Source organism: Balaenoptera borealis (genome assembly GCF_965194805.1).
Source record: "Balaenoptera borealis genome assembly, chromosome: 12".
NCBI classification, from domain to species: domain Eukaryota; kingdom Metazoa; phylum Chordata; class Mammalia; order Artiodactyla; family Balaenopteridae; genus Balaenoptera; species Balaenoptera borealis.
In genome coordinates this window covers 42,401,370-42,429,106 of record NC_138869.1, presented here as the reverse complement: position 1 = coordinate 42,429,106, position 27,737 = coordinate 42,401,370, and the positions used below count along the sequence as shown (strand labels likewise).

At 59.3% G+C, this 27,737-nt stretch overlaps 1 protein-coding gene across 8 annotated transcripts in view; it reads left to right on the top strand.

The window, feature by feature from the left end:
• The first annotated feature begins 386 nt into the window (after nucleotides 1-386).
• SEMA3F (semaphorin 3F) overlaps nucleotides 387-27,737 on the top strand; it is a 28,713-nt gene continuing 1,362 nt past the window's right edge. The window contains exons 1-18 of one of the 8 annotated variants that reach the window (XM_082345607.1): nucleotides 388-910; nucleotides 4,922-5,079; nucleotides 18,507-18,667; nucleotides 18,764-18,826; nucleotides 18,949-19,068; nucleotides 19,755-19,847; nucleotides 21,412-21,505; nucleotides 22,888-23,007; nucleotides 23,223-23,362; nucleotides 23,482-23,596; nucleotides 23,756-23,825; nucleotides 23,992-24,136; nucleotides 25,108-25,216; nucleotides 25,856-25,944; nucleotides 26,077-26,118; nucleotides 26,302-26,459; nucleotides 26,650-26,717; nucleotides 26,998-27,131. In XM_082345607.1, the coding sequence (XP_082201733.1) occupies nucleotides 4,968-5,079; nucleotides 18,507-18,667; nucleotides 18,764-18,826; nucleotides 18,949-19,068; nucleotides 19,755-19,847; nucleotides 21,412-21,505; nucleotides 22,888-23,007; nucleotides 23,223-23,362; nucleotides 23,482-23,596; nucleotides 23,756-23,825; nucleotides 23,992-24,136; nucleotides 25,108-25,216; nucleotides 25,856-25,944; nucleotides 26,077-26,118; nucleotides 26,302-26,459; nucleotides 26,650-26,717; nucleotides 26,998-27,131 (1,833 nt within the window). In that variant the 5' untranslated portion in view covers nucleotides 388-910; nucleotides 4,922-4,967. Of the gene's footprint in view, nucleotides 911-2,414; nucleotides 2,557-4,921; nucleotides 5,080-13,233; nucleotides 15,723-18,506; nucleotides 18,668-18,763; nucleotides 18,827-18,948; nucleotides 19,069-19,754; nucleotides 19,848-21,411; nucleotides 21,506-22,887; nucleotides 23,008-23,222; nucleotides 23,363-23,481; nucleotides 23,826-23,991; nucleotides 24,137-24,993; nucleotides 25,217-25,855; nucleotides 25,945-26,076; nucleotides 26,119-26,301; nucleotides 26,460-26,632; nucleotides 26,718-26,997; nucleotides 27,132-27,737 lie in introns of those variants that run through there. The other 7 variants (XM_082345605.1, XM_082345608.1, XM_082345603.1 and 4 more) reach the window with 7 other exon arrangements.

Below are 27,737 nucleotides of genomic sequence, written 5' to 3'. Positions count from 1 at the left end.
GAGTGGGAAGGAGGGACACGGCAGGGGGTGTGCAGGTGAGCGCAGGCTCGTTGCTCCCGGGCGCGCCTGCCCTTCCCGCCAGGGAGTTGAGTGCCCGGGTAAACACCAGGCGCGATGTGCGCGGTGTATCCACGGAGAGACAAAGCCAGGGCGGGGCGGGGGCCCTGCCTGCGAAGCCAGGGCGGGGGTGCCGGGAGCAGATTAGCCTCCCTGGGCGCAGGCTGCCCCACCGCCTGGGAGCACCGAGCCCAGCCCGTGGACAGGTGGAGAGGAGGCGGGACGGCGGCCGGGCGGGTCCCGCCCTGGGGGTGGGGCCGGGCGGGGCGGGCGGGGCGGGGCCGCGCTATGCAAATGTCGCCCACGGGCGGCCAATTGCCGGCGCTCCCCGCGCGGCTCCGAGCGCCCCGTCCCGCCGGCGGCCGCGAGACCAGAGCAAGCAAGCGAGCGAGCGAACGGCCGCGGTCCGGTGAGCCCCGAGCGCAGCCCAGCGCGGCCGGCCGGCCCCAGTCCAGAGACCAGGCGAGCACAGCGCCACCGAGCCAAGCCGAGCGCAGCTCCCCGAAGCCCAGCGCGCGCCGTCGCCCGCGCCCCGCTCCGGGGAATGCGCCCTCGGCGCGCCGGCCAGGGGGCGCCCGCAGCCCACCCGGGGGGAGGCGGCCCCGAGCGCCCCTGAGCCTTCCCATGGCCCGGGATGGGGCCCGGGGCCTCGACTGCTGACGCGCCCGAAGCCCGCAGAACCCGTTAAGCCGGGGCCGCGGCCCCGACCCGAGCTCAGGCACAGCGGCGAGAGGGCGCGGGCAGGGCCATGGCCCCGGGGGGCCGCTAGCGCGGACCGGCTCAACCGGGAGCGGCTCTGCTGCCGCCGCCGCCGCCGCTGCTCGGGAGCCCAGGCCCCGCCGCCGTGGAAGAGGTGAGTGCGGCGGGAACCGGGAGGGAGCGGTCAGGCAGCCGGGCCACCCCGCGATCCCTCTGGGACCCGCGGCACTGCAACTCTGCGGAAGTGTCCGGGGCTTGGGGCTCAGAGAGTCAGGGGGCTTCCCGCGGACGCAGGGTTGACCAGACTGGAGTGGGTGCCTATACCTGGCCGGACTGCCCCGACCCTCAGCATCGAAGCGATGTGGAGATGTGGAGGATGTGGCCTGCGGGGTCACAAGTGTGCAAAGCAACTTTTTCTGCGAAAGGTTCTGGGTGGGTGGGTGGGTGCTCCCATACACCTCCACCACCTTGTTCCTGGAGCGGGAGGCCTCATGCCCCTTCTCCTGGCTGAGCTCTCCCACTAACGCCTCAGGCAGCGTTCTTCCCCAGTAGGTACGCCTGCCCTGCCTCAGTGTCCGGATCTGGGGATCGTCTGCTGGAAGGGAAGCGCTATACTGGCAGCCCCCACGTGGAGGGTCTCCAAGATCAGGAGGGCAGGACTGCCAGCCCCAAGGCTTTTCTCCCAGCTCTGTGCCAGCCCCCTGACCCCCGCTACTAGTTTGGGTTTGCTTTCCAGCAGGGAGTCTTGCTTGGATTAGGGGCCCTGCTGTATGTGGGGAGTAAGTGAGCTGGGAGAGCCTGCAGTCAAGCCCCCCATCTGGGCAGGCTGGAGCCCCAGTGGTGAAGTGGGCAGGGGACACTAGGAGCTAGGTGGACTTGCTTAGAGCAGGTGGGACCAGAGAGTGTCAAGGTGGCCCAGGAATGAGGCAGGACTGGCAGGAGGGGTCAGCTGGAGGTAGGGCTGGAGGCCTGGCTGGATAAATAACTTCTAATTCTTGAGATAACTGTGTTGTGAACACTAGCCCATGAACACCTGGGGGAGTGGGGGGGGAACTGAAGGCACCGATGTGTCCGCTCTGGAGGTTGGGGGTTCCTGTCCTCCTGAATTCATCCAGATTGTCTCCCAGAAGCCCCTGTCCTAGTTGGAGATACAGGGAAACTGCACCCAGAGGTTGGTAGGCTCATTCCAGTCCAGGGAGTTGGATGGAGCTGGAGCCTTTTCCCAGGCTGCATAGGGAGTGTGCCTGGACCCTTGGGGTAAGGTGTCCTGGAAGGTGAGGACACTGGGCACGCCTACCCCTGCTGCTGCCCCTCAGTTCTGAAGGAGCCAGGCCCAGAAGTGCAGGGGGTTGGGGAGAGAAGGCCAGGAACCCAGCCTCAGCCCCCTGCCGCTCCAGGAATACCTTGAGGGGGAAGATGGAGCCAAGCCCAGGTGACCTTGACTGGGAAACCCTGGCCATGAAAGGGGGGGGGGGTTCAATCCTAGCTATGCTGGTGTGTCTCTGCTTCCTGGTCCATAGGGTGTTGGGGGAGGGGGAAGCCAAGGAGTCAGGAAGGAGCTCTGGCCTGCTGGGGGGTAGTATGAGAGCAGCTAGGTGGGGGATGGGGTGCTGTTAATAATTTCTTCACCATGTTCCCCCGCAGCCCTTGCTCCTGCCTCCCTTCCATCCAGGCAGTTCTCAGCTTGGAGGAGCCAACGTTCCTTCCCTGAGGCAGGCTGTCCCCCACAACCCCCCCAAGCCTGAGAAGTCTGGATCAGTCTGGACAATTCGACCTCCTAGCCCCCTGCCCCGCCCCCAGGTGCCTCCAGACCCCCTCGTCTGGCCGCCCCTTCCCTGCACCCCTTGCCAGCCCCAGCTCCTCGGTTCTTTGTTCGAACGTCTCTCCTCCGTCCCTCCCTCTCTCCTCCCTCTCTCCTCCTCCCTCCCGCCTGCCTCCCTCCGTTGCTCCCTCCCGCCAGCCTTCTTTCCTTCCTTCTCTGCTCTCCTCCTGGTGGGCTCCCAGGTGGCGGTGGCTGTTCCTTCTCTGTCCACCCACCTGGGCTGGGCCAGACTGGGGGCTTCTCTGGGGCTGGGGCTGAGTGGAATGCATCTAGGGGCTGGCAGAGGGGAAGCAACTGTGGAAATGCCCTCCCCTTTCCTCTCTCTGTTCTTCTCTTCCTCTTTTTCCTTCCCTGTCCTTCTCCCCTCCATCCCCCAGGCTGCCAAGGAGGGGGCCTAGACTTGGGCCTGAGGCCCCAACAGATTTGAACATCCCCCATTCACCCTTTTAAAGGGCCAAAGCATTGTGGGAGGTCCCTGTAGGGGCCCAGTGGAGCAAAGCCCTCCACGTTTCTGGACACCCTGGGGGACTCCAACACTGTCCTTGGTAACCCTGACCTTGTCACCATGAAAATGGCTGTAGGAGAAATGAGGTCACAGGGAGGACGGGAGGCGAGTCACCCTGAGCCCCCTGATACATAGGATCAAATCTCTCTAAGGGACCCAGCCTGCATCTTGTCCTCCCCAAGCCAGGACAGTGTCTCCCAGCTTCCTTGAGCCCCACCCCACTAGCAGGTCAAGTTCTTGAACAAACATATGCTTGTAAGGACGAGTGCGGGCATGTAAGTGTGGACGTGTGTATATCCACAACTGTTAGTGGGGGCCTCTCAGGTGCACCCCAGGGTGCTGGTAGCTGCACAGCCCTTTCTCCCACCTGCCTGCCTCATCAGGGCCTGCCATTCAGTCAGCACCAGCTTTGTGCCCCAGCAGACTGGGGGAAGGGCTGGTTCTGATTCTCCCCTCCCTCCTTCAGCCATCCTCCCTAGGAGGGAGCACCTGTGATGGGGGATTTTGAAGGAACATGAGAGGTGTGTCAGGCACTCAGGAGAGGGTTTTCCCACAGAGGGCACCACATGGGGAATGGGTCAGTCAGCCTGAAGCTGCACTTCCTGTCTGAGGAACCACCAGTGGTTTGCTTGGCAGGAGAGGCAAGGTCTCGGGGGAGGTGGGCTAGGGAGGGCATCAGGGTCTGTCGAGTGGGGCTGGACAGTCAGATGTGGAGCCTGGGCCTTGCCTCAGTTTGTGTTAGCCAGTGCAGGGGATTAACAGGCCACGATACCTCTTACACCCCACCCCCACCTCAGGGTCCTAGAAGTGGGCCTGGGGTCCTGTCTCCCATGGGAGAAGGAAGTAGGCCAGACAGATCTGGGGGGTGGGGCTCACATTGTCATTCTTGGTGCCCCCACCCCCAGTGCATCTGGGTGGGGGGGGCGCGGTTGGGAAGTTGGCACTGGTTTTCGCCTGGAGGGAGCAATATGTTCAGACAACTGGTGCTGGGCTGCGTTTACCCAACAGCCAGTCTGCCTGGGGAGACAATATTTGAAAAACATTGTATGGAAACTTGGGCCTGCTTGGGGTATGGGAGTTCTGCAGGGGATACTGAGGCTGGCTCAGACCCTGCCCCAGGCCTGCTGGCCGTCCTCACTCCCCTTCTTTGCCCTCTGTAGGCAGAGCTGGAAATTTTCCTGGCAGGAAGTCCTTCTGTATGTCTGACCTGGATCCCTCCTGCTGTGATTTCAGTAAAAGTAGACCCTACTGTTCTTTGCCTCTCCTTTTCTGGCTGCTGTCTCTCTCTCACTCTAGGCCATCTATGTGTGTCTCACTCATCCTCCACTCCCTCATGCTCCCAACCCCAATAATCAGGTTCAGATTTCCCTATACTAGAAGGAGAGATTTGGCTGGAGCCAGCAGGATTGGACCCATCTCTTCCCTCATTCCTTGAAGTGGGAGAGGGAAGGAACAGCCCATTTGGTTGGGGGTGGATGCAGGGGAACTAGAGAGGGCTGTAAGATCACCTGCTTGAGCTGAGCGCTGTGAATGGAAGTCAGGAAGCTGTGATGCGGGGAGGGTTTGAGTCTCCCATGGCCCCTATTAGTCCTGGTGACCCTAGGCTGCACTCAGTGGCTTAGTCTTCAGACCCATTGTTAGGGACAAGAAAGAATATGAGGTTTTCACACTGAGGCATTCATGGCCCCAGTCTGAGGGTGTGAGTAAGGAGACACCCATCGCCCTATTTATTCAGATAGGGAAACTGAGGCACCTTGGGCAGAATTACACAGGGAAATGTTGGTAGGGCAGGGTACCCCACTCTGCCTCACACATTGCAATCTTGCTCCCCCTCCCAGGTGTCTAGCTGGCTGCCTGATTCCTGGGCCCTAGGCCCCTCCCACAATGCCTGTCGCTGGCCTCCTCCTCTGGGCTTCCCTACTGACTGGGGCCTGGCCAGCCACCCCAACCCAGGACTACCTCCTGGCCACGCCTCGGGTCCGGCTCTCATTTAAAGGTAAGAGGCTGCCTTGCTGTTCCCCAGCATACTCCTCTGTCCAGAGCACTTGGCCCTGTTGCACAGGAGAGAGAGGAGAGGTCAGAGCAAAAAAGGACAAATTGTGCAGCCACATGGGTCACACTGGGTGTGTTGGGGGCGACAAAGGAGGTGGTGACTTGCTGGGAAAGGCTGGAGACTGGACTACTTAGATATTTGGAGAAGGGTCCTGAGTCTGGCTGCTGCGTTTTTTTGTTTTTTTTTTTTTGGCTGCATGGCATGAGGGATCTCAGTTCCCCGACCAGGGATCGAACCTGCAGTGGAAGCGTGGAGTCTCAACCACTAGACCGCCAGGGAAGTCCCCAGGCCGCTTCTAGAGCCAGAATGTGTGGCCTCTGGGTTTGGGACTGCAGAGCATCTCCCTCTGTGTGATAACTGGGGTGACAGAGGTGTCATGCCTTTCAAACTTGTGTTTGCAGAAGCCCTTCCCTGCCACTGGTCCTGCCCTGCCTGGTGAGACAATCGGGCAGACATTGAGGCCTCCGAAAGCTAGAGGAGCAGGACCTGCTCTGCTGGGCTCTGGGTGCTTGAGGAACCTTCCTATGGGTCTCCATGTGGGAGGGGTTCCCAGGAATTGGGGAGGGGGCTCTTGGCTGTGACTAGAGGCTAGGCCACCCGGTGAGTTCAGGGAGAGCACGTGCTGTCGTTACAGGTCTGAGATCCCCAGTGAGCACTTTGCTTGAAGTCACTGGAACGTTTTAATGATGAGTTGGGGTCTGCAGAATGAGATGCTAGTCCTCCAGCTCCATCACCTTTGCAGTTAACCCACTAGGCAGGTGAACATGTGTGCCACACATACTATCCAGGCGTACCGATGGCTCACTCACTAGCCACCTCCTCGAAGGTGTGCATGATCCAAGAGTCTACTCTCGGCCTGGGATAAGGGACAGCAGCCATGCTTGGGGAACCTGGGGTCACTGCTGAGTTCTCAGCCTTGGCCCTCCTCTGGCCCAGGGTCACTTGGTCCAGGTGCCTGCCCTGGGTGGGGCCGACTCAGCCCTGGCTGACCAGATTCCCGGGTGCACTTATAAGGGTGAAAGGCTGGGCCAACCTCTCCTTCCTCAGGCTTGGCTGAGGCCCAGCCCCCACCTCACCATGTTCCCATGTCCCCCAGCAGAGCCCCTCTCCTGGCCCTATATTACCCGTGCAACTTGATGGGGGAGTGGGGAGTGAATTTCTGAGTATGTGCCTGGAAGGAATCCTGCACAGGGCCTGAGAAATGGGCAGAAGAGTTGATTGGTTTGGGTTGTAAAAAACAACTCCTCTCCTAGGCCTAAGAAGGTGAGATACTTATTCTGCTGATATCTCTACCCTTTCCTGGTGGAAATCCTCGGAGCTGATTAATAAATATTGAAGGGACCTGGTCCCCCTCTCACCCCATTCCAAGCCCAGGGTGCCAGCAGGGAGAATAGAGCATCCCCTCCCCCCACAGGGGCAGGGAGGGTGACTTGGTTTCCGTACCCCTGGGATCTTGGAACCAAGGCATCCACTCTGGGTATCACTTTTGTCATCACCCTGGAGACCCATGAGAGGAAGCAGGAGAAACAAGATATTGGGAGGGTCTCTGTACACTTCCTTTAAACCTTCTTGGACCTGCAGGGGCAAAGGGGCAAAGGCTTTTGTTCCTTTTTTCCAGAGAGAGAAACCGAGGCTCAGGCAAGGGCAGGGCCACGGTCAGGCAGGAGGCAGAGGAGAGGCCAGAAATAGTGCTGGTGCTCTGGTCTTGCCGACGCCTGAAGCCCACATCGGTCAGGTCGATTCCCCCTCAATTAGCTCTGAAGCTGACACCCACAGTGACTAAAAGCCCAACTCACTGGCAGCCAGCCTGTGGCGCTGACTCTTGTGGCAGCCTGGGGTGGGGCTGTAGGCTGCCTGGGGCCACCCCATCCCCAGGCCTCTGTGCTTTTGCACGGGCAGGTTTCCCTGTCCTGAAGGACCTTTCTGTTTCCTACTTGATCTCCTGTCCTACATTTATGCTTAGCTGTCACTTAGTTTAGCAGATTCTTGAGTACCTGCCATGTGCCAGGCCCTGTGCTGAGCACTGGGGACTGTGCAGTGAACAAGATGGGGGTGCTCACAGACAAAGTGGCTGAAAAGACAATGGACACCCAGCTGGCTGGTGCCTCCTGGGAGCTCAGCACTTACTGTGCACCAGGCCCTGTGCACCCCTCTCCCCCCTCGTGCTGGATGGTCTCAGGCAGCTCATGCATACGATGCGGCCCTCAGTGAGGAGTAGGCCCTCACTGATCATTTGTGGAGTGAGAATAGAGACCAACACCTACAGAACCTGGGCCCTGGCCTGGCTGTGGCCAGGGCTGGGAGGAGCTTCTTCTCCTGGATATACAAGAGGAGCACAGAGAGGGCTGCTCTTGGGAACCCTGGTGGTCACTGTGGCTTAATGCCTCAGTTTCTCCATCTGTGCCTTGGATGGATATAGCAGCTGCCATACTAGGCCTCAGGGCCTCCCTCAGTCTAGGCACATCCCCTCCCTTGCCTGGGTCCCGCTGCAGTTGGGAGGTGCTAGTTCCGGCCTAGTCGGGCCAGACCCTCTAAGCCGGAGGTTCTGGTATGAGGGGCCACGCTGCCCAGGGCAGATAAAGGAACAAAGGCAGGAACTGGGCCAGGCTTGGGCTTGCTGCCTGCCCATCCGCCTGGGCACCTCAGCCAGGCCTAAAGCTGAGAGAGGGTATAAGGGAGAAGGGGCCCAGGGTTCAGTCAGAGTGGGGAGACTCCTATGGGCCATCTCCTGAGCTTCCATCAGCAGCACAGCCAAGGTCATGCAGAAATGAGGGGTCAAGTGAGGAAGATTTTCAGGAGCAGGAGAGGTATTCTTTGAGAGCTCATGGATGCTTAGAACTAGAGAGCCTGGGCAGCAGGACCCTCTTTTCACCACCTATCCTTGCCTGGGCCTGGAGTCCCCTTAACCCCAGAGTCACTGGCCAAGTCTGGGAGAAAAAAAACTCTCCCTTCCCCCACCCTGAGATGGTCCAAGCCCTGGGGTACCACCTCCCACTGCAGAGGGAGGTGTGAGGGCCCTGCCAGGTCCTTTGTTTAGCTTGGGGAATGTTTACTTTTTCTCAGGAAGCCACCCCCACAATACACTGCTGCTGCCTGGGCTGGCTTTGGCCAGGACTTGAGGCCAAGAGGTGTTTGGAGGGGGAAAGCGATCTTGTGATGACATGAGGTGGCTGGGCTACTGGGGAAACTGAGGCCGGAGTAAGGAGATGGAATGGAAGGTCACCTTGCCAGGGGAGGTCAGGAAAGATGAAAATAATAGAAATAACAATAGGTACCCATGATGATAACCAAGTGGTAGTCCCTCCAAGGCCTGGGGAAGGGGACTCCCTGGGTATCCTGTGAGGAATCAGACCCAGAGGCTTTCCCGGGTCACTCAGGAGCAGGACTAAGATGGAGCCTGGCTCTGCCTGATGTCTGAACCTGTCCCAGGACTGGGGGTGGAGGGCAGGCTGGGAATGCAGGCACAGCCCTCTCCCATGGGCTCGGGCTCGGGCTCGGGCTCGGGCTCGGGCTCGGGCTCGAGCTCGAGCTCCAGGACCCTGCAGTGCCGGCTTTAGCCTACCCAGCCTCACTTCCCAAGGAAAGGGCTGGGTTCGCACTGGTCAGGCTTCTTGTGCTCTGTACCACTGGAGAAACAGCACTTGGGTTTGCTTATTTCCTATGAATACAGTTGTCCATCACCCCAGCCCCTCCACTGATCAGAGTCCTCTAGGAAGCTCTCTCCCTTCGGAGAAGGAAAACCAGGGCCCAGGAGAGGAAAGGGCTTCTATGACCAGAGCAGCCCTGGGGTTCAACCTTCTCAAGAGTCTGGGCGTATCTGGCTTGCTCTTTGGGAAGGACGTTTTGCAGGTGGAGGGTGAACGGGTTGGTGCTGGTCACTGCCCACCAGCCCTCCTCAGCCCAGCTCCTGAGCCTCTGGGACTATTAGGCCCATAACAGTGCCACCACTTACATCGTTTGTGTGTGGCATTCGAGAACCAAAGTCGCCAGGTCTCCTTATTAGGAAATGAGGAGATTGGAGGTTAGGAAGGGTCACAGTCCATTTACTTAGCTGGCCTGACTGCACGGTGTGAGGGGCGGGGCTGGGGAGCTTAAGGACCCTCCCTTGCCCACCAGGGGGGCTCCCTGGCCAGCCAAACAGGCTTGGAGCTTCAGATTGCAAGGGACAGGTGAGAAGGCCCAGGAGCTTGGAGGCCAGGGGTGGTACCAGGGAGCTGGGTAGGTGGCTTTGACAGCTACAGGGGGACTTGGAGCTAGCAAACTGGGGAGGCGTGGGTATTCCAGGATGAGCCTGTTGAGGGAGGAAGGAAGACCCAAAGCATGAACTTGAGCTGAGATCCCTGCGTTTGGGATCTCAGTTTTCCTGGAAATGGGAGCCGCCTCACTCCTGAGAGGGGACTTGGAAATGGCCGCTTTGGGAGTTGGGAGGTCCTGGGTGCTGGTTGGCTGCCCCTCAGCTGGCCAGGGATCAGCCCTCGGAGCGAGCCGGGCAGGTCCTTGTGCTTGCCGAGAGCCTGCCTGAGGCCCAGCCTGGGTCAGCCAGGCCAGGACCTGAGGCTCTCAGCTGTGGTCCTTCCAGGTCCAGCCAAGCTTCAGATGGGACCGCCACTGGCTGGGCCTCCGCAGCACAGGCCTTGTCTCTGGTTCCCTGGCACGACGCCCACCCCTCCCTCCCTGGCTCCAGCTTCCCTTGGCACGGAGTGAGGAGCTGGTGCATGCTCAAGGAGTAAATCATGTTCCTTGGCAGCCCCCACTGCTTCGTAATCGTAAAGAATTTAAAGAGAAACCACCAAGATAAAAATCTCATCCTGGCCCATAAAGGCATCTTTCACCCTGTGGCTTGGGAGGTGGCAGCCTCAGAGTGGGCTCCTGGCTGTCTGCACCTGTGTGTGTGCACCTCCAACCCTGTGACCTCTCCAGAGGCGGTGTGGAGCCCAGAGGGTGTCTTCAGAGCCGTGGGTACTTGGCCTCTGACGCCTGGGAGACCTCCAGCTCCTCCCCCAGGGCAGGCAGTGGGACACTTAATTTGGTAGAATGAAGAGGTGGTGCTGTGGTGGTTGAGAGAGCTGGCCCTGAAGGCAGGCAAACCTCTATCCTACCTTGTCAGCTGTGTGATCTTAGACAAGCAGCTTAGGCTCTCCCACCCCCGGTTTCTCCATGTAAGGTAGGGATGGCAGTGGCCCCATGGAAGCAGCATCCTGAGGTCTCAAGCTGCCTAGCTTGCATCCTGGCCATGGGTAGACCTTGCGTAGTGAAGTCCCTCTGTGTCCTTGCTGCCTCATCTGTAAAATGGGGACAAAAATGGTGTTGACTTCATTGTGTTTTGTGCATTAACTTTTTGTGAATACAGTTATGGCTCTGGCGAAGCAAGTCTCAGAAACTAAGAGCTACTCTGAGGGTGGCAGACACCCTCAGAGGGCTGAGGGCTGATCCTGGGAGTGCCCAAGGAGTCCGCACTGCCTTACCTCTCCCTCTAGATTTCTAACCTTTGGTAAAGCAGGTGGTGTTTGGAAAGGACTGCAAGAGGGACCCTGAGCCCTGTGGGTAGAGTGGGGTCAGGAGGAGGAGGATTCCTACCATGGGCATCTGGACAGGATTTGTGGAGGAGGCTACATCACAAACAGGGGAAGGGAGATTTCGGGAGCGGGAAGAGCAGGAGCGGAGGCGGGGTGTGTGGGGTGCAGCAACTGGGGAAAGGGCAAGATGCTACATGGAGTCTTGCTCCTGGTGCTAGGATATAGAGTTTGCACTTTCTCCGTGTTGTTTTTGAGCTCTTTTTTTCATGGCAGAGGTACCAAATACATGCTGGGAAAAAGATAATGCATTTGGGGAAGGGATGCCATGGAGGGGGCTCTCCCGGAGATGAGTGTCCCAGTCTGGTTGGGGCCCACGATCAGCTTTAGTGACACAGCCCGCAACCCACCCCCACCCACCACCCGGCCCTGCACTGTTCTAGCTCCTACAGCTTGTGCTAGGGGTGACCAGACCTGGGTTGTCACTTGGGCATCTACGCAACTGGCCCGAGAGTATGTTTTCTTGGCCTGACCTGGCACTGTTCTGGGAATCTGAGCCCTGCCTCAAGGGAGCCCTTGGAGCTTTGGAGAAGCAGAGAAGATTCCTGCTGCATTTTTCTTAGAAATAGCAAGAGGGCCTTTGCCAGAGGCCTGGATGCCAGAAGGCTCCGATCTGAATCCAAAGCCCAGCTCACGTGGGTGCCTGAGCTTGGCAGGCCTGCAGGCCCCCGCCCCCCAGGCTGCTGAGCAGCCCCTGGGAGAGGGTGGAGGCCTCCTGGGGTTGCTTACTGATCCTGACCCGGCAAAGAATGGGGTCTGGGCGGTGGCTGCTGGCCTAGGTTCCAGGAGGCCAGCCAGTGGCGGAGTGAGACTCAGCTAGGCTGACCTGTGGCATTCTCACTGGGGCTGCTGGCAAGTATTGCCTATCTGCTATATCTCTGCAGGGCAGGGACAACCCCGAAGCAGCAGGCCCCTCCAGGGACCAGGAGGCCTTTGGGGCGTGAGGCCTCGGCTCCACCCCCCTTCCCCCAGTCTTCTTCCTTCCTTCCTTCCCCTGATCCCCCCTTGTCTGCATCTCCTCCCATCACTACCATGACCCCTCCGTGGCTTCCTACCCGGACATGCTCTTTCCTCTAAGGTCTCTGCACCCAGCCAAGAGCCTTGTTTCTTCCCATTTAGGGCTCAGTGCTGATGCCCTCATTTCCTTCCAGGGGCAGAGTCCACTGTGTGGACCTGCTGGTCCACCAGCCTGGGTGGCTCCTGTCGGTCCTGCACTACAACTGCAGAGCAACAGCTAGAATGTGGGGGCCTCCTGGGCTCCTGCAGCACCTGAGGTGGAATGGGTGGCACTCCAGGCTCCTCTGCTCAAGGCTGCTCACGCTGTCATTTTGCTTAGCACCCTCCAGTCCTAGCACCAGGCCTGTGTGGAGTACTCGCTGCTTTTCTGGACTGGCGACCAGCTAAGTCATGCCTGGAGTCCTGAGACAGCCTCACCACATCCCTCAAGGCTGACCCTGAGCACACATCTGTCTGTGCGGTGCCTCAGTTTCCCCATCTGAATATTGGGGGGGAGCGCGAAGACTGTCTGGGACATCCTGGGAATCTCTGGGTAGGTGATGTGAAGGGGCTGCAGGGACCCCAGGAGTCTGAGGAGGGCAGAGATGGGGGCTGGGCCCAGGGCAGGGGGAGGGTCTTGACACCCACCAGCCTGTTGGTCCCATCCTGGCCTGTCCGTCTGGTTGATTTATCAGAGTAAATGAGCCATGGAGAGTTTGTTGTCTTTTGCAGTCACAGGGAGGAGGAGGTGGTGGAGGAAGGAGTGAGGAGTTTCCGGGCCAGGTCTGGAATGTGGGAGGAGGGGTGGGCCCCCGAGGCCTGTGGAACTGGAGGCTCTGATCCACTCTGCCCACCTGAGAAATGGATTGGTGCCACCCTCCCCTCAGGACCAGCCCCTCTTCCCACCCCCTTCCCACTTCTTGGGGCACATTCCAGTGTGAGCTGCTTGCCTGGCCCAGGCCCCCTCCTCCCACCCCAGGCTCAGGGACCGCCTTGCCCCTTCAAACCAGCCTCCTTGACCACACTGTGTCTTTTTCAAGCTGGGCAAGAGCTCTGAACTTTGCCTGGCCTGCAGATGCGCAAAGGTGTCCTCCTAGGCAGCCGTGCACGCCATTCGGGTCCAGGTAGGACATCCTGACCCCCTGAGCCACCAGCCCAGACCTAGAACAGTCAGGCACCATGTGGTCCTGGGGGTGGGCAGGGATCAATGGAGGCACCGAGGCTGGAGGGCTCCCTACCTGCTGGGACACAATGGTCGAAAGTCACTGGACATCCTTAGTGGGGAGAGGTGTAGAACCTTTGCTCTCCACCAGGTGTGTGTGCCAGGGAGTGACTCTGCTGCCCCTTCCCACCTGGCTTTTTCCCGGGTCAGGATGAGCTGTGCCCCCAGCCTGTCTTCTCCTGGGCGGAGCAGGTGGGCGCTGGGGCGGAACGGGCGTGGGAACAGCATGCCTAGGCCTGCCGGTCCCAGGCCCCAGGCCCCAACCCCCAACCTCCAACCCCCAACCCCCAGCCCTTAGCCCCCAAAATGGGAGGGAAGCCTGCAGCAGAGCTTAGCCCAGCTGGGCTGCTCCAGCTCAGCTCCAGCTTGGTGTTTACTGAACAGCTGCGATGTTTACAGTAGCCCTTAAGAAGGGGCCCCTTGTTCCAGAGGATTTCCCATCTTGCGGGTCCCACTGGGGGCTCTTCTGACCTCACCACCTCCCCGCACCCCTGGGATAGGCATGTCAGGGTGGCAGGGACTACAACCATCTCCACCCTCTCCAGCGCTGGGCCAGTGTCTTGGCACCTGCCCCTCCACCATTCACTCTGGCCTTGGGTCCCTCTCCCCTAGAGGAGCTGACATTCCCAGGAAGTGGCAGCTCTAAGTGATGAAATACGGTAACTGGGTCCCCAGTTCAGACTTTTAAATTAAATTCAATCAGAGCCGTTATTGAATATAAACACGTGGAGTCATTTACATGTTAATTATGTTGAATGGACTATGAGGCCATAATTAGTTGCTAATTGGGTGAGAGCGGCTGTAATTGGCTTTTTTGGCACTGACCTGGCTCACCTGCCTAGGGGGAAGAGGGGCGAGTATGGATGGCTCCTAGGGAGGCTTCTGGGTCTCCAATCTGGACAGCCTGATCCAGAGATGGGATTGAAGAGGACAGATTTTGAGGGGCTTGGGGCCAGAGGAACCTGAAGCCTACCCCCCAGGGAGGAGGCAGCTTAAACCCCAGGCAAAACCCTGGGTCTGGCTTCTAGGGGTTCCCATCTAGAACATCCCTAGGGGTGTGGTGGGAGGTGGGACTGGGAGAGCCAGCCCCTGAATCAAAGGTGACAGCCTCTCCTGCCCAGCCCCATGTGGGACCTGGACCTGAACAAATGGTAAATGCCTAGGAGAGGGTCCATGGGAGCACAAGGCAGATGTCACCCTGGTATGTCAAGGCAGATGCTGGGGCCCTGGATTGGCCTGGCCAGGGTTGGAGTCTTGGCATTGAGGTATGAGTGAGGTGGGTGTGCTGAGCAGGGAGAAAGGTGCATGCAAAGGCTTTAGGGAGGCCCTGCCCCCAGCTCGCCTGGCTGGGGCTCCAGGGTTGCAAGGCTGTGGCCAGGGGCTGAGGCCTTCTGGCTGGCCGCTCATTAAAAGAGGATTAGGCCGGGAGCCAGTGGGTCAGCCCTGCCCCTGGGCCTTCCTCTGGGGCCCCTCACAGCTTGAGGGAGTGGTAAAGGGGCTGGGGGCCAACCCTCCCTAGAGCCCACGGGGGTGTCCAGGAGGGACCCTGCCATTCCTGCTGCTGCCACTGCTACCATCTCCTTATCCACCTCAGTTTCCCTCCTCAGAAGGGCAGGGGGATAAAGTACTGACCAGAGACCCTGGCCAGCACCCCCACCCTTCACCCCCAGCCTCATTTCTCTTCATCTTAGGGATTAAGGCTGGACCAGCCCACATGAAGTCAGAGGTCAGGGCTGAGCTGCCGGGACCTGTCTATCACCTCCCAGTACCCAAGCACAGCCCAGAGAGGTGACACTGTCAGTCAGGGCCTGCTGCTTTGTAGGGCTGTAACCAAGGGGGCGGGGTACCCATCTCTGATCCAAGACCCCCCTTTTGCAGCAGCCCCTGCCTCACTGGCAACAGACCTGGTGTCCTAGAGACGGGCAGCAGGGGTCGGGGGCCGCCCACTCGGGGTCTTCGGGTGAGGGCTGCAGACACGCCTCCTCAGTGCTGTCCTCGCCCACCACCTCCTTTAAAGTAAGGCATCATCAGCTGCTTCCCAGAGAGGAGGAAACAGAGACCCCCAGGATTAAGCCTCCTATACACTGAGAAAATTCCTGCCTCTGGACTTTTGCCAGGCCGTTCTGGGCCAGGACCCCAAGTGTCTAATGGCCATGGGAGAGTGCTAGAGGCTGGAAACGACTGCGGAAATGAGGTGTCTGATGCCAGAAAAGGCTCTTCCTTCCCCATGACGGGAAAAGCCTTCCCGGATGTCACCCCACCCAACCTGTGCCCAGCCTGGATGAGGGCATGGGGGTGGGGAGCTCTTCCCTGGAGCATCACTCAGGCACACCACCCTCCCTCCCCAAGGTCAAAGCTTATACAAACTTGAATCCCTGATACCCACAGAGCCTTTGGTTGTGCCCCAGCCCCTCCCTCTGTATTGTCCTGGGGGTGGGGGAGGGGCGACACTCCTGCTATCTGAGCTGGGCCTGGGGCAAGTGGAGCAGAGGTGGGACAGGCCTGAGGACAGGAGCAACCTCAGTCCGTGTCAGCTCCCCCACATACATCCATGCCCCCTCAGGCCCCCAGGTCCCCTTGGCCCAAGTCCCTGCTCCTCAGTGGGGCTGGGGGCCAGTAGGCTCTAGCCCTGCTGACACTGCAGGTGTCAGAGCAGGATGCCCAGGGCTACTCAACCACCATCTGCGCTGACCCGGGCTTCTTGGAGGAGTGAAGGCCCCCTGTTCCTCTACCCTGCGGCAGAGTGAGGAGGTGGGGGCAGCACACCAGTTTCACTCCTCACCCTGTGACCTAAGGTGAGCACCACTCTCCCCTGGGCCTCAGTCTTCCTGTCTGGAGCTGGGGGTGCAGGGCTGTCATGGGGACCCTTATTTTAATTCTTTACTACAATCTGGCATGAGGGAAATGAGTGCTCCGAGACCGCAACTGGGGTCATGAAGCCCATGCCAGAGCCAAAGATTCCTCACCCTTGCTCCCACCCATTTCCTACCCCACACAGCCTTATGGGGGCTCCCCACACCCGCCTTAGTTTCCACAGAGACCAAAACATCACATCCTGTGACAACAGAGCCATTGACGCCATATCCCGTGGCCACTGGGAGGGGTCCCGAGGGTCCTGAGTCATGTGTCCTGTCAATGGAGGACGAGTCACCTTCCGGCCCTGGCCCTCCCAACAGGCAGTCCCCACCACCAGGACTGGCTCTGCTGGCACCTGCCTCTCCTTTAGCCCAAAAGGCCATGGACCTGGGTGGGAATATCACGCTCCATGCACACTGACATGTCACTTCACTGCTCTGTGCCCTTCATCTGTAATTTGGATGTTAATGAGCACAGGGCTTTGCACATAATAGGTACTGGATGACTAAGTGAGAGGCTCCCTCCATTCCCATCTCTACCAAAGGGCACGGGCACGGAGAGTTGAGAGGGAGGATGTCAGATCAAGGCTGGTCTCCTGCTCCTCATGTAGGTCTCAGTTTCCTCATCTGCTGAATGGTGTCTCCTCTGTACTTGGGAGGGGGACTTGGACTTGGGGGTCGTGGCACTGTAGAGGGGGAGGGTCTGGATTATAGGGACCCAAGGCTAGGCAGGGATGGGAGGGTAGGCATTATGGCTGGTTGCATCCCTGGGGCTAGATATTTGGAGCTCCCCCCACCTTAGGTGCCTGCGTCTGAAGGTGCCCACTTCAGCCTCGCCTCCCGTCCCCCCGTTGCCCCCCAAATGCCCCCTAGCCCAGCAGGACGGGTAAGGGCACAGTCAAGGCCATGCCCCCAGCCAGGGTATAAATAACCCCTGGCGGGCTGTCCCAGCCTGGGGGTGCTCCGCTGGCAGCCCCACTTCCTCTCTGGCCACTTCCTGGCCCTGGGTCGGGGTGGGGGGGAGTGTTTACTTTCCTGTTGTCACTATGGCCGGGTGGCCAGGCGGGGGACTCCGAGTGGCCCAACAACAGGTGCAGGACAGGTGCCCAGGGTGCCCTGCCCAGGACTTCAGAGGCACCGCCGATGAGGCTTTAGCCAGGCAGGGATCGGCCCTTTGATCCCTTGGCGTCCCTGTGTCCCAGTGGTGGGCCAAGGTCATCACCTGTATTCTCTTGCTGCCATAGTCAGAGCTGGGCAGGGCAAGGCCTTTGCCCTGCCCAGCCCTCAGATGTGGGCTCTGGGTCTGCTGTGGGACTCCCCTGGCTCCCAGCCCACCTCACACACCCATCTCAGCACATCCTGAAGCTCCCATTCAAAGCTGCTCTCAGGCACAGCCCCTCCAGCTCCATTCCCTGGTCTCCAGCACACAGCAGGGGTCAGGGTCAGCCAGGCCAGTCAGAGACAGCGGCCTTGACTAATGGGATGGGGCCACCTGCTGGTTCCACCTTCAGGCAGCATCTATGGCTCTCAGTGACCTCAGATCCCAGGGCTCAGATTCTCCCTCTCCAGGCCTCCCCCTTGATCGCCCCACCTGATGTGGGGCAGGGAGATGCGATGTGTATGTTCCCCTTGGTGGATGCGTCATCTGATGTAGGACACATATGTGCGTGTGTGTATACCTGGGCCATGTGCATGCATACATAACGCTTCTGTGTGCTGCCGTCTCAGGCCTCCTGTGCTGGTGAATATTCATCACCCTCATTGCAATCTCTTCTCTCCTGCGGAGCTAAAGTTAGCTGGGGGGTGGGTAGAGGAGTGATTTGCCAAGGGGACCCCTTGGAACTCCCTCTCCCAGAGGAAGGTGACCAAGTTTCCCAGAGCCCTCTGTCATTGGCCTATCACTAGCCAAGTTTCCTCCTGTCTTTCATCCCCAGAAAGGAGGACTTTCCCCCAGCAACCTGAGGGTGAGAGGGCCAGGGCTGCCAGACTCACGCAGAAGGGAAACTGAGGACTCAGCTGGACCCTGTCCCCAGCCCCAGGGACTCTGCAGCACTAGGGGGAGGGCCTCTTTCCTGGGAAAGACTTCCTGGATGGTTCAGAGTGGCCTGAGGATTCCACCGTCAGCAACCCTGTGGGGTCTGGGGGAAGCCCAAGGTCTGTTGGGCAGTTTGGCTCCAGCAGGGCTTTCTGGTGTCCTGGCTAACCTGCTTCAGACAAGGTGGGGACCTTGCTGTGTGCCAGCTTTGCCCTCTGTCTTGTTGGCAGCTGGGGTGAGGACAGGGCACCCTGGCCCTGTGCCAGCATTTGTGAGCTGTCCTGGATGCACCTGCCCCCCACCCCCCTGCTCATTAACCCTTTTAGGCCCCTGTGGGAAGCTGGCCCCACCATGAGCATGGGAGCATTAACCCCCAACCTGAGCAGAGAGTCTTTGATGCCATCATGCACCCTGGCCCACGCCCGCTGCCCTTTCATTGAGACCCAGAGACTGGCTGGGCTGCCCATGAATCAGGGCCCCAGCTTTGGGTGTGGCCCCTTCCCTGCCCTGCCCACCTGTCCCACTTTCTCCTCCCAGAATGTCAGGGACTAGAGAGGGAACCAAGCAGGCCCTGGAGGGGAAGCTGGGGGTTTAAGATGACCGTGTGGTGGGGCTACCCCCTCTGTCAAAGGGGGTACGGCTGGATGGTCTCCAAGAGCCCTCACTGCTGCTCTGCCCTCTGCCCACAGAGCTTAAGGCCACAGGCACGGCCCACTTCTTCAACTTCCTGCTCAACACAACTGATTACCGAATCCTGCTCAAGGATGAGGACCATGACCGCATGTATGTGGGCAGCAAGGACTACGTGCTGTCCCTGGACCTGCATGACATCAACCGCGAGCCCCTCATTGTAAGGGCCAGCCCAGATGTGGTGGGGGGGGTGAGGGACGCACGCCCCAGGGCTGGGAGCCCTTCCATCAGGCCCTCTGACCTCCATCTCTGGCAGATCCACTGGGCAGCCTCCCCACAGCGCATTGAGGAGTGCGTGCTCTCAGGCAAGGATGGCAACGTGAGTGCAGTGGGGTCACAGGTGGGGTGGCGGGAGGTGGCGGCGGGGGACAGGGGACTCCAGGAAGGCACTGGGGCCAGGCAGGCATCTGGGCACCTCCTTGGCTTTCCCTCTGGCCCCAGGGTGAGTGCGGGAACTTCGTCAGGCTCATCCAGCCCTGGAACCGAACACACCTGTATGTGTGCGGGACCGGCGCCTACAACCCCATGTGCACCTATGTAAACCGCGGCCGCCGCGCGCAGGTAAGCCTCGCCCACCCTGGCCCTGTGCTGCCCCCACTGATAGCTACCTTCCAGGGTTCTGATGGGAGGATGGGCTTGAGCCCCAGCCCTGCCACTTCCCGGCCCTGTGACCTTGGGTGAGTGACTTCTTCCACCTCTCAGAGCCTCAGTTTCCTCTCCTGAAAATGGGGCTAATAGCTGCCTTTCTCACAGGTCGGTGTGAGGAGGAGGCAGTGAGCTAACGCTCTCAGAGCTCTTAGCACTGTGCCTGGCATGTAGTGAGCGCTTCCTCCATATGTGGACAGTGCCCCTGCAGCCAAAGCCAGAGGGCCTGGCGGGGGCCTCAGCATCAGGAGGCTGGACGCCTGGGTCAGCTTCTGCCATACGGCCTGGGGGAGAGCTGCCCCTTCCTCAGCTCTGCCCCACCCTGCCCGCTTTTGCCCTCCTCCATTTCCATGTGGGCATGTGTGTGAGCTGGTGTGACCTTGTAGGGAGTGTGTGAGAATGATTGGACCTAAGGGGCACAGGTGTGTGCAGGTGTGCCCCAGCTGTGTGTATGTGTTCACACAGGGGCGCATATATGTGCTCTGGGGGCTCAGGTGCTCCCATGTGTTCCTGGCATGTGTGGTGTGAGAAGCTGGCAGCCCAAGCCCGCTCCCCCAGCCCCTGCCACCCCTGGCTCTAACCCATATTCCTCGTCTTCTCAGGCCACGCCCTGGACCCAGATGCAGGTGGTCAGAGGCCGAGGCAGCAGAGCCACTGATGATGCCCTCCACCCGACGCCCACAGCCCCACGCCAGGTGGGCCTCATCCCTCCAGGCTCTTGCCAGGCAGCACTGCCTCTGAACCGAACTCATCCTGGGCCTGGCCTTCCAGCCAGGAGCCTGCACCCCAGGCCAGCCTCCCCAGGGTCTTCCGTCCACCTCTGTGCCCCCCTCCCACCCCTTCCCCTGCAGTGCCCTCAGCCTCTGAAGGCATTCCCAGTTGGACTCATGTCAGCCTCAGTGTGACAAGAAATCATGAAGCCATCAGGTGGGAAAGACAGGAGCCCTGGGGACAGCCATGCCTCCGCCCTCAGAACACGTGTGTAGACATGCGTGGGCACGCGTTGGGCACTCTCCAACCCACACCTTGCTTAGCACCCAGCGTGGGAAAATGGCACATGTGTGCAGCCTGACACATAGCTCTTAGGTGTCCCTGCCCCATGCCTTGCTTGGGGCACGGGTTAACCCCTGGGGTGGGAGGGGCAGAGCTGTGTGTCTACTAGACTTGACCCAGGACAGGGCTGAGGGGCTGGGCCGGGGCTGGGGGGCGCTGGGGCTGGGCAGGGGCGGGCAGGGGGGCAGGGGCTGCCGGTGAGTGATAGAGCAAGTGGTCACTTGAGCTCGCGTGTCTGTGGCAGGGAGTGCTGAGAAGTGGGGCCGCTCAGACTCTGCGTGTGTGTGCCCAAGGTGTGGACAGTGGGTTCCGTGTGTTGGCAGTGCTGCGTGCCGAGCTGTGTGTGCAGCCCCATGTGTGCAGGAAGTCATGTGTGCAGAGTGTAACTGGAAGCAGGCCTGTGTACACCTTCCCATCACCATCTCTGCCACCTGCTGCCACCTCCTTCCTGCCTCTGTGCCTCTCTCCTCTTCCTCCCTTAACCTACTCATGAGCTCTTCCTGGTCCCAGTGCCTTCACCAGCCTTCCTCCTAGCATCTTCAGGGATGGGCTGGGAGGCATGGGGGAGGCTTTGTGAATTCCATGTGGTCTGGGCTGGACCCCTCAACTCCCGGCTCCCTGTGGAGACATGTGGAGCTGGGGGCTCTGCTGAGGGGCAGGGAAAAGGCCCTGGCCTATTAGTCTATTCTGAGGACCACAGGTAGGGCACAAAACCTGGCGACACAATAACCTCAGAGCCCTCTGGCCTGGTGGGACCTAATGGCAAAGGACAGGATCCCAGGCCCTTGGCCAGTACCCCTGCCCTTTGTGGCCCAAGACAGGCAGCCACAGCTCAAAGAGTTGTGCCTCTGTGGCCCAAGGGGGCCCCGGCCAGAGTCTTCCTGAACCAGTTGGCATGGAGGGGCTTCAGCCCCTATAAGGCCACCTGATGCCCCTCTCATGGTCCCCAAAGCAGAGTCCTCTGAGACGTGATTCCCAGGTCTTATCTGAGATCTAGACCAGGAAGCACCTCCCTGGGAACCCTCAGCACCGCCCTGCCCTGGGAGACCTGGCAAGATAGAGTTAAAACCCAATGAGATCTGGGGAGTGAAGCAGGGTGGCTTCAGGGTTTCCCTGGGGGCTCGCTCTCACCCTGGGAGCCTGATGACCCTTGCCTTTCCTGTGCGGGATGGCTTAGATGATGCTGAGCCCCTCTCTGCCTTGCAGGATTACATCTTCTACCTGGAGCCTGAGAAACTCGAGTCAGGAAAGGGCAAGTGTCCCTACGACCCCAAGCTGGACACAGCCTCAGCCCTCATCAGTGAGTGCTCCCACCCCACCCTGGTTCTAAAACCTAAAGGTGTGACCTCTGCCTCTGGAGCAGGGAGCATGGCAACAACACTTTACCCCAGGGAAGAGACCATGAAATTGCTGTGTCTGAAACCTGCCCCCCCATCACCCCCGCAATGTGGCCCCACTTGGCAAGGGGAAGGGTACAGACCAGACCCCAGTGTGCGCTGAGGGGGCAGAGACTAGGTGGTATGAGCCTCCATCCCACCCCTCGAATGGGGATGTGGTGGGCTCAGGGGGCAGATTCTACCCTGAAATCCACAGTGTGGTCCATGCAAAGGCCAGAACCCTCCCGGCCACGGGCTTCCTGGAAGAGAAGACAAGCGGAGTCTGTACTGAGGGTGGTATGAGGCGGTGGACCCATAGCCTGTTCTCGGATTGTCTGGGAGGCTGGGAGAGGCCCACAAGGCAGCACCAATGGAGAGTCCTGGCCCAGAGACTAGCTAGGGGAGTTTGTTTCTGGTCTGGCCAAGTGTCTGGGAGAGTTGGGAGAATGTTCTCTGAGGAGGAGTCCTGCCTGGGACCTCAGAAGCAGCTGCTGCCCCTACCCCCAGGTTGGGCGAGCCCACTGCTGACCCAGGTCCCTGCACTCTGCCTACTTTCTGGCTGCCCAACCGAGTCTGCCTCTCAGCAGCTGCTGGGCAGTGTGCCACCTCCAAGCCTGGGAAAGGCAGAGGGTGGGCATTATCCTCTCACTCTTAGTGAGTAAGAAGGTCCTAGCCGGATGGCAGGGTCCAGACCAGGGAGTCTGATGGGGGAAGACAGGGCCTGCCCTGGGGGAGTCTAGAGGGAAGACTTGGAGTGGTGTGCTGGAGGCAGTGTGTTTGTCAAATTTTCTGTTTAAATTTTCAAGTATTCTGTGGGCCAGCTGTTAAACACAGCTATTATTAGAAAGTAAATTATATACACTTACAGTTAAATAAATTACTTTAAAAACAAAGGTAAAAATACTCAAAACTCATTACTTCCTAATTATTTTACTACATTTTATTATTATCTATGTTCTTGAGATTATTTACATCTCTCGTATCTATGGGGTGGAAATACTAGACAATGGTTTTGGCAGGTCTTCCCAACTCTATTTTCAGTGACCTCAGGTTAGTAGCTTGAAATCAGCCATGGTGGGAGTATTTACACCACAGAAATTGGCTCTGGCTGCTAATCAGAGCCAACTGCTACTAATCCCAGTCCTCCCAGAGCCAGTTGTTAAAACATTCACCAACGCCCCACTGGTGATACAATTGCCCTGGAGAACCTGAGGGGGAGATGGGACCCTGCCCTGGAGGTCATCTCTGCTGTGCACCGGCCTTAGCCAAGGGCGCCCCCCTGACTGACCCACTGGCCCACCCACAGATGAGGAGCTCTATGCGGGTGTGTACATCGACTTCATGGGCACCGACGCAGCCATCTTCCGCACGCTTGGAAAGCAGACGGCCATGCGCACGGATCAGTACAACTCTCGGTGGCTCAATGGTGAGCAGAGCCCGCAACACCTCCGGCGGGCAGCATGTCTGGGGTGTGGCACAGAGATCATAAAGAAACACTCGTGGGAGAATTTTTGGCCCTTGACTGGCTGGGGCGGGGGTAGTTTCTTATCCCCGGAAGACTTGGGGGTCTTCTTGTACCTGGCCCGGGAAAGAGGCCTTGTCCAAGGAAGGTGCGGTCCACTGACGCCTGCCCGCCTGCAGACCCTTCATTCATCCATGCCGAGCTCATCCCTGACAGCGCCGAGCGCAACGACGACAAGCTCTACTTCTTCTTCCGTGAGCGGTCCGCGGAGGCACCGCAGAGCCCCGCCGTGTATGCCCGCATCGGGCGGATCTGCCTGGTATGAGGCGCCTTGCTGCCCCCTCCCCAGGCCCAGTCCTGGTTCCATCAGCCCTGCTCTGGCAGAGTCTTTGGGGTGAGTGAGCTGATCTGACCCAGCCCCTGCCCCCTGCCCCCCAGAACGATGACGGCGGCCACTGCTGCCTGGTCAACAAGTGGAGCACATTCCTGAAGGCAAGGCTGGTCTGCTCTGTGCCAGGCGAGGATGGCATCGAGACCCACTTTGACGAGCTCCGTGAGCACCCGGCAGGCGGGCGGGGGCCTATGGCTACCGCAGGGGATGGCGGCCGGATGGGTGGTCAGGGGAAGCCTGGTGCCCCCCACCCAGGAGTGGGCAGGGCCTTGGGGCTCGTGGCCAAGGTACCCTCCCAGCCCCCTCTCCTTCTGTCCCCAGAGGATGTGTTTGTGCAGCAGACCCAGGATGTGAGGAACCCAGTCATTTATGCTGTCTTTACCTCCTCGGGGTGAGACTGGGGCTGGGGCCGGCAGTGGCAGGGTGTGACTGAGTTGGGGGGCTATGATTTGTGGAGGACCCCATCCTGGTGGGGAGCTGTGGGTGAGGGCAGGCTGGGGAGGGACCCTGGGCCAAGGGTCTGCCCCACCCGCAGCAGCAGCCTGCCTTGCCCGCAGCTCTGTGTTCCGAGGCTCTGCCGTGTGTGTCTACTCCATGGCTGACATTCGCATGGTCTTCAATGGGCCCTTTGCCCACAAGGAGGGCCCCAACTACCAATGGATGCCCTTCTCAGGGAAGATGCCCTACCCACGGCCCGGCACGGTGAGGACCCCACTCACTCCACCTTTCCCTTTCCTCTCTTTCCACGAGAACTGTGCTGGGTCAGGCCCTTTGCAGACATGGGCCGCACCATCGTGGCACTCACAGCCAAGTTGGCGGGGGCGGGGGCGGAGGTGGACCATACACACATATAAACTCACCATTCACCCTCAATAAAGCTGAAGTTAAAACAAAACACACCATAAGGAAAACACCATTTACACACAGTGTCGGGCTGTGAAAGAATCCAGTTAGGATCCTGAAACAAAGATGGTGGCTGGGTGTGGCAGGCTGCTCCCTCTGGGAGGCTGTTGGAAGCTGAAGGTTGTAGGGAAGTCTCCCAGGCAGGCTGGAGGTGGGGGTGGGCAGGAGCCCCTGCAGTAGTGGGAGGCGATCCACCTGATCTTGGTGTGACATGGACCACTGCGGGAGTCTAAGCAGGAGAGCTTCATGATCTGATCACATGCCTAGGGTGTTAAAGGAGCTCCGGGCCTGCCCTCCTGCTGAGCAGCGGTGGAGCTGGGGAAGGGGCGAACTGGAAGAACAGTCAGAGGAAGGAGACAAGGGGGTGGGGATGAGGACCTAGAAAGGCCATTGTCAGCTCTGCCAAACGCTGCCACAAAGTCATGGCACGTGAAGCTGGGGAGATGGCCATGGGATGTGACCGTGTGAGACCTTGGGACCTCAGCTGGTGCCGGATCTGCAGAGAGGTTGGGTATTGGGCAAAAGCCCAGATGGGTGTTCTGAGAAGCGGAGCAGGTGGAGCTGGTGGGGACAGACAGAGCGGAGACCTCTTCTGAAGCTAATGGGTCCAGAGTGCCCTGGGCAGCCTGGGCCTGACGCTCATCACCTGCCTGCAGTGCCCTGGTGGAACCTTCACGCCATCCATGAAGTCCACCAAGGACTATCCTGATGAAGTGATCAACTTCATGCGCACCCACCCACTCATGTACCAGGCCGTTTACCCTCTGCAGCGGCGGCCCCTAGTGGTCCGCACAGGCGCTCCCTACCGTCTCACCACTGTTGCCGTGGACCAGGTGGATGCAGCCGACGGGCGCTATGAGGTGCTTTTCCTGGGCACAGGTACCCACTGCTGCTCCCGGCCCCTCCGACACTGGGCCCACTGGGTGGAGGGTACTGATCCATAGGGCTGGGCCCTGCCCTGCTAGGGGGTTACTACAGGGTTGTCAGTGTCAGCTCTGCCGCCTTCATCCTTTGGAGGCTTCTCTCTATTACCAGGATAACTGAGAATGGGGATGGCGAAACCCCATTTTCATCCCTATCCCTGGTGGCCGGGAGAGCAGGGACACTGGGTGCCTGGGGACCCATGTTTGGGCGGGAAGAGGGAGGACAGAGCCAGACACCTCCAGGATACCTGGGTCCAAATACTGACACACATGCTCTCGTGTGCACATGCAAACTGCACACACCGCTGTTCCAGTAGCCCTCAACGTAAGGGAATACTTCCTGCAGCCTGTTCGCAACTTCCCAAAATGAGGGTCTGGGGTCAGAGGGGCAGACTCTAGCTGTGACTCCCCCCTTATCCAGGGCCAGTCCCCTTAGACCTCTTCCCCTCATCTGGGGGCAACTCTTCAACCTTGGCACAGAGCTCCCACTCCACTGCCCTTGGGGGGTTTGGGCCCTGGTGGGGGAAGGGGCTGAGGCTGGTGCCCCTTTCCCAGCGTCCTCAGCCCCACTGAGGCCCTGCCCGGCCCGTTCCAGACCGCGGGACAGTGCAGAAGGTCATCGTGCTGCCTAAGGATGACCAGGAGATGGAGGAGCTCATGCTAGAGGAGGTGGAGGTCTTCAAGGTGGGTGTGACACCACCCAGTCCTGTCCTCCTCACCATGGCCCTCCTCAGTACCACCTCCTGACCTCAGACCTCCAGGTCAGGAAAGGAAGGGGGTCCCCAGGGTCATAAGCTAATCCCTATCTTCTTCTAGGACCCAGCACCTGTTAAGACCATGACCATCTCTTCCAAGAGGGTGAGTTTTGGTGAGGTGGGCTGAGGGTAGGGATGGAGGCTGCTTCACCTTGGGGTCAAGCCCTTGGCAAAGAGATGGGGACACTGAGGCACAGAACAAGAAGGGGAGGAGCCTGGCCCAACTGGCTCCTAAGGAAGGCTGGCTATGGGGAGGGAACTGACAAGCTCCTACCCCTGCCCACAGCAACAACTGTACGTGGCCTCAGCCGCGGGAGTCACACACCTGAGCCTGCACCGCTGCCAGGCATATGGGGCCGCCTGTGCCGACTGCTGCCTTGCCCGGGACCCCTATTGTGCCTGGGATGGCCAAGCCTGTTCCCGCTATACAGCATCCTCTAAGAGGTGTGAACCCCGAGACCCTTGGAATTTTGGCCACCAGACCCAGGGCTCTGTCCTGGAGGTCTAGAGGTGGATGTGATATTACCCTGGGGGACTTTATGGGTGAGACATCCTACCCTGGAGTTTCGGGGTTATAGAGACTTGGGGGGCAAGTTTTCTTGGGAATACTCCCTCAGGAGCTATCTTCATCCAGGAGGAGCCGCCGGCAGGACGTCCGGCACGGGAACCCCATCAGGCAGTGCCGTGGGTTCAATTCCAACGGTGAGTGCTGTGTCTCACCACTGGGTGCTCCTCGGTGCGGAGCTGTGCAGCCCACAGAGCTGCTCATGGGGCCCCCACTGGAAGGATTCTCACATGGTCCGTGGGGGTGAGGGGGTGAGGGGTTTTGGAGAAGGGATGTCCTTGGCCACCCCCTCAAGGAGTGGCTGCCTGATGGCACAGCCCTGCCTGTATGGGTGGGTATCCCTGTATATGGCCCTCGCCAGCCTGCAGTCTGCCAAGAGGTAGTGCTGCTTTCACGTGGCACCCTCTTGTTCTACAGCCAATAAGAATGCCGTGGAGTCTGTGCAGTATGGCGTGGCAGGGAGCGCAGCCTTCCTTGAGTGCCAGCCCCGCTCGCCCCAGGCTACCGTTAAGTGGCTGTTCCAGCGAGATCCCAGTGACCGGCGCAGAGAGGTGATTTCCTGTGCCCCACAGTCAGCCCTCACCATGGTTGGGAGAGTCCCTTGTACAGTAGAAATTCTACGTGGGTGAAATGTGGTATAGAAACCAAACTGGGGCAGCCCTCATTCTAAGAAAGTCCTTCCAAGCTCCCTTCCCTATGTGGAGATCATTTGGGTGAAACCAGTTATATGGAAACTCTGTGGGGTGTCCATATTACATGGAAACTACTTGTAGGCATGCCTTTTTATATGAGAATTCCATATGTGTACTTTCTTGTCAGTATACCTCATTGTATGGAAATGTCGCGTGGATGAGTTCCAGCATATGGAAATTCTGTGGGGTAGCCTTCCTATTATGGAAATACCTTCTAGGCAATCCCTTCTACATGGAAATTCTATGAGGGTGCCCCAACATCTGTTTATTCTCATTAAATAGAAATTGTGTGTGTGCTCCAGAATTCTCTCATTGTACAGAATCCCCTTATGGTCATTCCTCCTGAAATGGAAGTGTTTATTATTCAGATGTTATATGGAAACTTGTTTTTCTTGGTATATGGAAATTCTACATGGGTGCCCCTGCATGGGGTGGCCCCAGAGGTGGTCCGATCGGGGAGCTGGC